We start from the raw sequence: 11,834 nt of genomic DNA on the forward strand, positions 1-11,834 counted from the left end.
AGAAGGCAAAAAAATGCTGATTTTGGTGGCAAAAAATGGAGTCAATTTGCAATGAAATGGAAATAAATATAACAAAGATCCCAGTAGCATAATGTGGGGTGGAGAAGTGGAAATGGGTCCCAGGGGCTGCCTGGGGAGGGGTGCCAGAAAGAATGGGGGAAGGGGAAGAAGGCACTTCACCCTAGCAAAAGTGAGCTCCACTGCCATTCTATGAAACTACAATTCCCAGAATATCTTGTGCTCTTTGACATGCATGGTGTACGCTGGCTGTTTCGTTGCAGTCAGAAAGTGCAGGAAGAGCCAGGCAGACAGCAACAAGGCAGGCAGTAGTCTTGGGGTGAGGTTCCCTGCCACCCCTATCTTTTTGGCACCCCTCACCTTAGGCAATGCTGGAGCATGTGTACTGTTTGCACCCCATATTACACTCCTGGAATCTGTTTTAGATTTATTTCCAATTCCTTGCAAATTAAAGAACTTCTTAATTAAATTCCAAAGCCAAAAGAGGCATGTGAGAATCACTCGGCATATCAGAAGATCTGTTAAGGGAAAGAGGCAGAATGTCAACCAAATCAGACGTCAAGATTTAAAAGCTCAATATGGCTTGTGTTCTGGGTCTAATGTACAAGCACTCTTTTAGCTATATATGTTCCCCTTTGTTCTTAATAGTCTACCATGTGAATGGCAAAACCCCCCCAGGCCTCAAGGCATAATTCAAGATTCCCTTGAAACACGCCATTAACAAGTATGCAGACGTACACATCTACAATAAAAAAGACAAGCAGAGAAGAATCATCTAGTCTTGTTTAGTGCATCCCTCTACACACTTCTAATCCTTCTGAAAAATCACTGGTAGGTCTTACTTTCTCTCAGCAGATGACCATAAAGATACCTGGATGTGTCAGTATCTATTTAGTGCTTCCTCTTGCTGTTGAATTTATAAAAAATAAACTTGGCAACCTGTTAGCTTTCACAGGTAGCAGTATATTATGTTTTAATTGGGAAAATATAAATAAAAACAAATATAACTCCATATTAGAAAAAGGGATTCAGATAATTCAGAAGGAAATGCCCCCCCGCCGCATATCCTACTTTGAAGATCTAACCCAACACCATATTTCTAATCTTCCTTGGCTGGCTTACCTCTGAAAGGAGAAAGTCTTAACTCAAACTTTATGTAATTAGGATGCAGTTAAATAACCCTTTTATTACAATATCTATTTTCATCATTTTATTAGATCTGAGTTTCAGGTTCAAACTTAGAATAAAAATTCCCAGTTTGGGAAGAAATAGAACCCATTCCCTCCACCCCCAGGAGATTTTCAAGGCATGGATCAATGGTTGGATTGAAAAAATATACACGGAAGGGAATAACAGTTATTGATGTATTTGAACAAACTCCTCAGCTGTGAAGAGATACCATCAGAAACAAGAAGCATGTGTACCGCATTTGGGGCAGATGTGGAAGGCATGCTTGTGGCCAAGCAAGTGCTCCAGAGAGAAGAAATTTTCTACAGAGAAATCCAGCAGACTTTTTCATCTAAGTCAAATCTATGTAGTTGTGCTCCTTGAATTGCCTGTGCAGGAATATGGTGATTGATTGTCTGCAAAGTCTTCAAGCATGAGATAATGTTACAAAGCAGATGAAAAGTAAAGCGTTTTCACCTCCTGGCCTGAGCGGAAAAGCTGCCCTGGTCTATGCAGTTCTCATTTGCCCCTAACTTATGGGCTGTATCAGATTCAATGCAGGTTCTGTGCAGTTCTGCTCCCCACCGAGGCTCATACAGGCTGGGAGGATTAAAAACGAAACCCCAAATCCCCATCAGCAGTGATCTGTTGAGCAAAGTTCACTGATACTTTCTGTGCCTTTACAGATACAGATCTTAAGAATTCTCCAGTTTCTGCCCTAAAAATGCAGAAAAGGCATATGGAAGGTTGCACTCTCCATGTGGCAAGTGCTGCAATGTGCTCTCCACCTCAGGAAGGGCAGGTAAACATAGTGTTGGAGATGGGGATTGGGAACAAGACGGAAGAAAGATGCATAAAAATGGTAACAGAAGGTAAACTCATTGCAGCACCTTCATTAGGACAGGTGCCAGCTGTGCCTTCAGCTGCGGATCAATCTGGATGTTGCTCAGTTCCTTGATATTCAGGACCATCTCGTGAGCTTGCAGAAACAACTCCTTCCCCACAGCTTCCTCCACCCTGTTGCGCCATTCCACCAGCCTTGGCCTGCCCTCAAAGATGTCACAACCCACTCCAACAGGCTGCGGAGAAGGAGAGACAGCAGCTGTAAAACACTCATGAGACTTCCATAAGGGAAAGCACCACTTCACCTATGCAACAGGCAGAATAAGACCAGAATGTATGTGATTGCCACAGAAGCGGAAAAAGCTCTTGGAGGATTATCAGGAAAGTGGGGAGGATCCACTAGTCTGTTCATGCATCTGAGAAAAGCAGCAACTGGACTGGATTCTTGGCCCTTCTTAATGGCCCTATGTCTGCTCTTGAACACAGTGGCAGCTTTTACGTGCTATCACAGGCAGCTGCCACTTGTGCACAGTGCTCAGGTACAAAAGATCTGGTGACCATCAGAGGTTGCTATTTTCTGTTTGTCCCATCTTCCAAAACACTGCACTGCTGAGATGCAGAATTGTTATTTGTCTGCCATGGGGGACCTGGATTTTGGAGATGGAAATGCTATTGCTTTGTAGGATCCCAGTCCAGACAGCATGAGAGTGAGCAACCTAGCTATGATCCACGTAACTTAGTCGGGAAAACCCCCCACTTTGTGTCCCTGTCGGAGCTCCTGGAGGAGTCACAAACCAGGGTCTTTCAGGCCTGGTTTGGTAAGTTCCCATCTGGAGCAAGATATTCTCTGTTCAGGAACTCCCAACCTCTGAGACTCGGGTCTTTTATATTATTACATATGAGCCTGTTCAGCATAGCTCCTTGCTTTCTGTTCATTGGATTTTGACTGTGTGACTGGAGAATAAAGTAAACAGCGATAAAAGGTGAAATGCAGGATAGTAACAGATAATCCTGGTGGAGGCAAAATGGGTGAGAAATGTTTGTTACAGTCAGCTTCCTTGCTGGGCTCTGACTCCAGCCTTGGGCTCCATTCTCCAGTCCTGATGAATTAAACCTTCAGTCTTATTTCTAAGGAAGGGGTGTCACATACTGTTTTCTCCCCAGGTCAGCTTCTCCCAAACAGGTTAGCTTCTCCCAATACTGAGACTGCCAGATTATAGCATCATGCTCACCTGCATGAGCTCCACAACAGCCACCAGGTCTGCCAGAGAGATCTCACTGCCCACAACAAACAGCTTGTCCTGAAGGAACTTCTCCTCAAACTGCTTCAGGGAAGCAGAGAGCCCCTCCATAACCTCCTGAAGTTTCTCTGAGGGCAATGGCTGGCCTGTGAAGAGGGGAATCAGCAGCTGCATGGAGAGGAGAAAGGAGAGGCATCACAGGCACACCTGCTCTGGATTTCATTTGTCTTTCCCTATGTAAGGGAAAGACACCCAGTAGACTTCATCAGCAAGGTACATTGACTGGCTGAAGAGGTGCTGTTTGCATGAATGGCCCCCAAGAGGGAAATCCAGATGTGCACCTAACTTAAATCAAAAGTTTCCAGCCAAGATGGTTACAGTCCAAATGAGATAACACATAAAGGAGCGCACAGAGTAAAACCCCTAGTGCTTTATAGCTACACTGCCTCCTCCTCTCCCTCCTGCTGTACCTTGTAATGGAACCTCTCAGTTATTCTGAAAAGCTGAATGATGCACATGCTTTAACACTCCAGCCCCAGCTGATTGATGGGGATCTGGGAACCACAGCCGAGTTGGCAGCCAAGGCTCCTTCGCTTCTGGCTTCACCGTGGGAATCCTGGAAGCCCTGAGAGCTGTAGCATGAGCCGGGGCTCTCTGGAGCCCCACAACACCAAAGCTGCCTGCACCCACTCTCTCATATCCCCATCACATCTACCCTTCTCGTCATTTTGTAGCAGTGGATGTATGTACAGATGGTTCCCTCTGGTTTCCAAATTGGTGAGGCTGTGAGAGAGCTGTGGTTAGAGGGAATAGAAGACTTTCAGACTTGTGTAGTAAAGACCACACTGGAGAAACCAAAAGGACCGAGGCCATCCCTTTAAGTTCCTCTTTGTGGTCTAGAGCTCAAGGTGGCTGTGCAATAAAAGGAAGTTCACTAAGGAATCCCTTCCTTCCTCCCCCTATTCTATACTAGTATTGATCCTGGAACCCAGACTACAAGGATCTGTGTTTCCCTGATGAGCTGCAGACCTTCCACATTTGATTTATGCTTTGAAAAAAAATTCTGAAAGCCTTCTCTCCATGTCCAAATGCTAAGAGGAAACAGCTCCCTCTGTGCAACTTCCTTTGATCTGGGGATGAGTGTGCTGTCTAGGTGGAGAGAAATTCCCTTTGTATCATGGCTGTTTCAATGCCTTTTTGGGAAATACCAGTAGTCTTAGCTAAGCCCTTACCTTGATCCACATGGTCTTAGGAGCATTAGCCCGGATGTTGGTATGATGCCAAGACAGATATTCATCAACAAGGGCTCGCTTCTGGATATCAGATGGGTACCAGTGATCAGGGGTATTGTACTTCCGGCTCAGGTACAGAAGAATTGCAGTGCTGTCCAGATGTTAGTGGAAGATGAAGGGCAGGAGAGTTAGATGCAAAAACATATTTGTCTGCACCCTTCACCCTCCATAATGCTGTTTCTCCTAAAAAGTGAGGCGGCTGAGATTTTCAAAGGAGCTAAGGGAGGTGAGCATGAGATAGCAAATAATCTTCATCATCTGTGGACAATGCTTTCCCCACTAGCAGTCGTACTTTTTGATGGGTCTCTCTCATTCCTTCTGGTTTCTGAGGTGTTTGGGTACCAATGGAAGCTCTTTCTTTCCTATGCTGCATCTAATCAGATCAATTCAGGGCCTTTTCCCCCCAGGGTTTCCCATCCAGAACTGTTGAGTGAAGCCAGCAGAAATCCTGGCAAAGAGAGATTGCTAGGATCAGGTCAGTGGTGTCTGTGGCAGTCTAGTGACTGTCATGATTGACAAATGATAGGAAAAATCAGATAGTTACAAATCCTGACCATTTGCGCAGATGTTTGTAAGATACTCCAGAGGGGAGTGACATAGAAAAGCCTGTACTCATAAAAGAGAAGAAAGGAAATATAGGCATCCTGTGCCTGGTCAAAGAACCCAGACAGATCCTTGTGTAACAAGGTTTTATTTATTTATTGCCTATTTGGCCCTCATCACTATAGTGTCCAAGGGACTTAGATGAACATAAATCCTGCCGTGATGTTTTATTACAGAGTACAAGTTTTTTTTTTAAGCTTTAAGAAAATCTACTGCAGTGCTGGCATCCCATGTTTTTCAGCATACTGCATAAGCATGAGAACCAGTTGGCTAAATTAGTCTGTTTTCATCACGGAAGTTATTTGAAAAGCAAGACAAAAGGACAGGTCAGCTCCTGAGCTTGGAGGAGCTTTTATTCCAATTTTACATCCTAGTATGTGATTTTTGCCTTGAGTGTATCCTGTTCATGGTAAAGAGGTTGGAAATGTAAAAAAGCCCCTGCATACATTTAAGTAGGCACCCATTGGCCAAACACGGCCACCAGCCATGTTAGCTCCTTCAGAGCCAGAAGTATGGCATGTGACAAAGGAGATAAGCACTGTGACATTATTCTTCAGCTGGAAAACTGGTGCTTTCCAATTAAGAACATGAATCAATTGTGCAAGAAGTGGCCTGTCAAGCATACATAATGTCAGGTATTCCCAGACCCTTCTTACTATCAGCTCAAGTGTAGATTGAATCATGTATTCGATTCAATACATGCACAGCTTTAAACATCACATTATTACATCTCCTGTGAGTAAATGTCCTACAATTTTCTTGTTTGAAGGAGATACCAAAGCAGACTAGCAATCTAATTTACACATGCAAATGGCTGATTGTGTAACCTTTTTCAGCTGTAAAGAATGATACTTCCTAGTTACCAAATGTGATAATTTCATCCCTACTGATGTGAATGAGATTTGGGGGTTGAATTCTTACCTTTCTGATAGGGTGAAGCTCCCATCTTTCAGTGCTGGCACTTTCTTCAGGATGTTCAATTTGCCAGACTCTGCACTTTGTGATTGTGCTAACAAGAATTAAAAGTTGATAAGCCATAGATTAGAGGAGTCTTAACCTGTCAAGGCTGAAGTAAGCACCTACCTCAGCCTGAACCATCCACGTGTAAGGAACAATCAAACCTGTAACAATATTCCACCATCATTTTACAATGGCCATGGGGTTCTTTGTTGTCATTTCTCCACAATGCAATATTTTGAGATAAAAAGGAAAATAAATTAATGATTTTAAGAATAAGCAACCTGCACACTTTTCAACCTGATCCAATTTGCCAGTGGCAGGAAGAATTTCAGGATGTTGCCTTGAGAATTCAGTAATTTGACATCTGTCAGCTGTAACTGCACAGCATATTGAAGAGTCCATTGCAAATTAGCATTCAGATACCATGATGATTAGCTTGATACATACACCCTACAGCTGATAGGTAGGGATCTTACAGAAGTCAATGTCCCACTGTCTTGGAGACAGGGAAAGAAGATGGAGGCTTGAATAAGGACAGCTGATACTTTTGTCACGTTTGCAGAAGAATCAGAGAGGCCTAGAAGCAGCAGGTCTGTGTGCAAAACTTTATAGTGAAGCTGATGGTCACTAACACCCCTCTGCCCCTTATTCTGAAGGCCAAAAGGAAGCCATTTTCCTGAAACTCATGAATGAGACCAACTCTAGCTATAGTGGAAAAGGACGAAAAAGTAGCTTGAAGGTTGTGTGTCCACAGGGATCACTGCAGTGAATGAAAATCAACCGCAGCCCAGTTGGCTTAGAAACACAGGGAGCAGAATATGGTTTGTTGGGTTCTGAATAGCAGGGAGGACTGAACACCACAAACAAAGAAGATGCTGAAGAACCTCATCACCCAGATCTCTGACCAGGAAAAGACTGAACATGGATATCAGAAAAACATCAGTTACTTTAGTACTTCAGGACATCCCAGGAAGAAACTCATCTGCCTGTTAAGATTCCCTGAGTCTGGAGTGCCAGGGGGCTGGAGCTCAGGGCTGCCATGCATTAGCATAGCTCTGGTGAGGCAAGTTTGCACAGCACTTGCCTGTACTGTGCGTGGCACCAGGCCAATGCTGTTAGCCCATCCCTTTCAGGAAAACCCAGCAGGTAGTTTATTCTTCCCTCTCTCCCCATAAAAGAGTTTAAATTCCACTGTTGCTGTGTTCCAAATAACAAGTGTATAGAGAGGTCGTTATTTAATCAGGTCTCCTGCTTCTCAAGGAAGGCAAAATACCTCTTGCTAAGTGCGCTATGGACTTATGAACTGGCACCTGATTTCCAGGGTTGGCATGCATATATGAATACAGGGTTTTTTTTACCTGCTTTAAGGTTTCTGTATATTGGCATACTAAAGTGAGAGGAAATCCAGCTCAGATTAGCATGGCCAAGAGTAGTTATTAAGTGATGGTTACTTTGTGGCCAAAAGGTTTTAGAAATACTGCAGTTAACACAGTGATTCATAACTTCAAAAATAATTTCTCTATCTGGTATGTGGGGCAGGGGCAAGAATTCAACAGGACTCCCAGTTGCCAGAAGAAAATCAGTCCCTGTAGCCCCAAGTTTTTTCAAGGTTGGATAATGGATGGAGAAGCATGTAAGAAATTCAGTTAGCTGCTTTTTAAGTATGGCAACACATGGGCAAATTATATGAAAATAGCGGGGGAACCTATTGTAGGTCAGCCGATCCTTGATAACAGTTTGTGTGTCTGCTTTATCCCCTGGCACCAATTAGCCTGAGAATTTCATCATAGCCCTTTCCTGGCAATAATAGTGCATGGCTGAAGAAGTCAAAGTAAACAAAATCCCATGTGACCCATGAAGGACTGGAGTGAAGCTGGTATAAAGCCTCCCTTGCCATTGTTGCATCGCTACAACTAGTACCTCACACCAGCACTGCCGAAATACTCCACAAAATTAAACCTGTCAACTGAGATGCACAAACAAGATTCAGAAGAGAGAAAGGTCAAAAGACAAAGTACAGGGCCACCCCCCCTTATCTCCAATATTTAGAGCTTGAAAACAGTGAGGCAAATTGATTGATGGTGTAACCTGGCTGACATGCAAGGAGTTAAGTTTTGGGTGTCCTTGGCCCTGTTTATTTAGGAGAGGTCTAAATGCTAGCAGCCGCTGTATGCCCAGCTCTGTTGACAGAGTGATGTTTGCCAAGTCAGGTAGGCTTTGCCATCATATAGCAGACACAGCACGCTGTGCAGAGGTGTTGTCCATATGCACGAGAGAGAGGGTCGCTGTCACAGAATGGGAGGATATGGGGTGTGGGAATTAGCCTGTCCTTCCTGCTAGGTAGCTTGGTTTTTGTTTAGGTTAAAAAGGAAATTGCATCCATTTGTGCAGCCCAAAGTCTAACAATTCACAAAATAAACATTTGCAACCACAAATGCACTGTGAAATCCTGCAGGTTTCTTTACTCTCTCTGGTGTCTGAACCTATTGCTTGAGCCAGCCAGTGACCAAAGGGCATCGATGTCTTTAGGGACAGTGGCAGCAGGAGTGCCATGTAAGACTCTGAATTGAGTTCCAGGTGCTTTAATAATGTAACAGACCTGCTAAGAACAAAAAATCAGTGTCCCTTACTGGACTTCTAATTTACCATAGCAGGTTGGAAATTGGTTTGAATCTCACCTGAGCAGCTTTCTTCCTGCCAGGGTAATAAATGAGAACTGGCACCTTTTTTGCTTTGGCTCACACCGTGGTTTTACTTACACAATGCAGCTGTGCTGCACAGTCCACCAAGGGTGTGTGTGGAGCCACTTGGGGTTTCTAAGAAAATCATTTGAGCCACCACTGGTTTCATATTGCATGAATGAGAAAAATCATTTAAGTGTTTGTGTGTTATGCTAATTATTGGGCTGATTAATTTATTTGCAGGTAGCAAAGACCAGAACCCCTATTCTAGTTAACAGTACTAGACATAAGATATAGGGCCCCGTGTTCATAGGCGTTGACCTGATTTACGATTCCAGCTCTTTAATGGCAATTGAATCTGCTGCAATTGATTCTTGATGTCAAAACAACATGCCACCTCATCTGAGGAGGCATAGAGAACAACAGTCATCCTGACTCTGAAAGCAATTTCCATGGGGAATAAATGCAATTCAAAAACTGTCGAGCAACAGGTCAGGATATAAGCAAGAAGGAATCCTAGATGTGTGTCATTAGAGGGAAAGAGGTTCATAAGAGAGAAGTGGGTATAGTTTATGAAGCAAATTGAAAATGAGTCCTGCTATTCAGTTCTCTGGCCAGCCATTCCCCAGAACAGAGCACTCCTGATAGCTCTGTATTGCTTTGGGCTCAGTACTGGCAGATGGAAGTGGCTGGAGGTACAGTCAGGAAATAGGGAACAGTCAACTTAACCAACTGCACAGCCCTGAGCAGGAGCAAGCTGAGTGCTTCTGGTAAATGCACAGTCCCACAGAGTGTGCCTGTGCAGATATCTTAGGCATCTGAGTCCCTTCGAAAGCAATGCCCAGTGTCTGGGATGTCCTTCTGCTGCATGGTCTCTGCAACTTACTAACCTATTCATTTACTACATGCAGCTGTGTGGTATTTCCAGGAGTGTCACAAAAAAGCACAGCAGGGATAGGAGTCAATTGGGCATTCCAGGAACAGGCACATACTGACCAAACCATGGTAGTTAGTCCCCAGCAGCTTCTCATCTGACACAGCAACTTTCTTAATAGGCCAGGCAGAGCATCCATGGGATGGGACTATGGAACAGATTCAGTTCGTACTGTGCAACCCTACATGAGCTTTTCTGTCCCTTCCACTCAGGATGGGACACCATCAATTCATAGATTGTTAGGGGCTGGAAGAGACCTCACAGATTATCAGGTCCAGCCCCCTCACTCTAGGCAGGAAGACAACTGGGGACAAGTGACCCCAGCGAGATGACTGTCCAGTCTCCTCTTGAAAATCTCCAGGGTAGGTGACTGCACCACCTCTGGAGAGAGTTTATTCCACAATCTGGACACCCTAACTGTGAAGGAGTTTTTCCTGGTATTAAGCCTGAAGCGCCCTTCCAGGAGTTTATATCCACTGGTCCTGGTCTTCCCCAGGGGTGCTGTAGTGAACAGTTGTTCACTAAGCTCCTGATGCACTCCTCTGATATAGTGGTAAATGGCTATCAAGTCCCATCTCAACTTTCTCTTCTTTAGGCTAAAGAGGCCAAGGTCCTTCAGCCTTTCCTCATATGGCTTGTCTTGCAAGTCCCTGATCATATGGGTGGCTCTTCTCTGGACCCTCTCAAGGTTTTCCACATCCTTATTGAAGTGCAGCACCCAGAACTGGACACAGTACTCAAACTGCAGTTTCACCAGTGTGGAGTACAGAGGGAGTATCACTTCCTTAGTTTTACATGAGATGCAATGGTTAATACATGCCAGCGTGTTGTTTGCCCTGCTGGCCACGGCATCACACTGATGGCTCATGTTCATGCGATGGTCAGTCATTACCCCTAGGTCCCTTTCAGCCATGGTGCAAGTCAGGCTGTCACCTCCGAGCCTGTATGTATGTTGAAAGGAAGTCAGGATGATAGCAAAGGGCTGCAGACACTTGTCTCTAAACTTTGCACCTTGGTGTTCCCTCCAAAATCAGTATCACTCCCCTCTCCCTATGTTTATTAGGGGGTGAGAGCATGTTTCCACTCTCAGGTGCTCCATTTTGTACTGGTCCCTAGTTAAGCACTGATGGTGCCATGCATTTCCTAGGAAACAGTGTTTGCTGGAATCAGAGTAATCTGAATTTCCCTGCAAGGCTTTTGCAATATGAGTCAATGAATTGGTGAAGTACAACCCCATGTGGTAGCTTATGGAGGAAGGGTATATTAAGAAGCAGTAGGTGAGGTGACGGTCACAAAGCTAAAATGGTAGGAGGAAAACATGGTGACAGAGTAAAAAAAAAAGAAGCAATTATGAGCAATTACAGCATATCTCCCCTTATCAAAGGACCAACAAGATTCAGCTGATGTTGGTGAAAACAAAAGTGCTCCCTGATTGGAGACAAATATCTGCTCTTTGACATCTAAGCCGTTCAGACCTATGATCAAAGATGGTGCTCCGGGGCAAACAACTCATTATTATCTTGCAAAAGCTGCATATGGAGCCAAAAACACCAATAAGCAGTTTAAGCCTGTGCCCATTGCTCTCTGCCAGGGCTTTGCCTCTAAATCTCAAGAGTCCTAAGCAATCTTCCATTTCTGGCACCCCATTCTTTGAATAGAGAGCTCCAGGACCACCAGCTGTCTGGCTCCTGGCCACATAAATTTGCCTCCTGGCTACTGGATCATTTATCTGACAAGTTTTGTCAGAGATCATGTTACTAAACACTTCACAGCAGCCTGTTCTTGCTGTACAGATAGCACCAACCTGTAACATGAGGATGCTGCCAAATGCTGCTATAACTCTTTAAACTCAGGCTAAATCCTTTCAGGCTAAAGATCCTGTACACAGTTCCAAGATGCCTCTTGGCTGTTTGTTCCAGTGGTGGGAGAGGACCCTGGTGTGTCAGGCTGATGACAGGCACCATCCTGCAGACTGGCTGTAAGCCTTGTTAGGCAGCTGGGCAGGCATCAGGGCTGGAGCTCTCTGAGCACAACTCCAGGGAAAAGAAAGTTGCAAGATGATGCTGGGGAAGGAAAGAAGGCAGCAAAGAGCCAG

The 11,834-nt window shown here is 44.5% G+C and overlaps 1 protein-coding gene across 1 annotated transcript in view; it reads right to left on the reverse strand.

The window, feature by feature from the left end:
- Positions 1-1,213: 1,213 nt before the first annotated feature.
- LOC109290402 (glutathione S-transferase theta-1-like) overlaps positions 1,214-11,834 on the reverse strand; it is a 17,477-nt gene continuing 6,856 nt past the window's right edge. Inside the window, exons 3-6 of the mRNA XM_019506893.1 lie at positions 6,086-6,173; positions 4,502-4,652; positions 3,261-3,437; positions 1,214-2,264 (exon numbers count right to left, since the gene is read on the reverse strand). Of these exons, the coding sequence (XP_019362438.1) occupies positions 2,064-2,264; positions 3,261-3,437; positions 4,502-4,652; positions 6,086-6,173 (617 nt within the window). The 3' untranslated portion in view covers positions 1,214-2,063. The remainder of the gene's footprint in view (positions 2,265-3,260; positions 3,438-4,501; positions 4,653-6,085; positions 6,174-11,834) is intronic.

This window comes from Gavialis gangeticus, unplaced genomic scaffold, assembly GCF_001723915.1.
Source record: "Gavialis gangeticus isolate Ggan-Ray unplaced genomic scaffold, GavGan_comp1, whole genome shotgun sequence".
NCBI classification, from domain to species: Eukaryota; Metazoa; Chordata; order Crocodylia; family Gavialidae; genus Gavialis; species Gavialis gangeticus.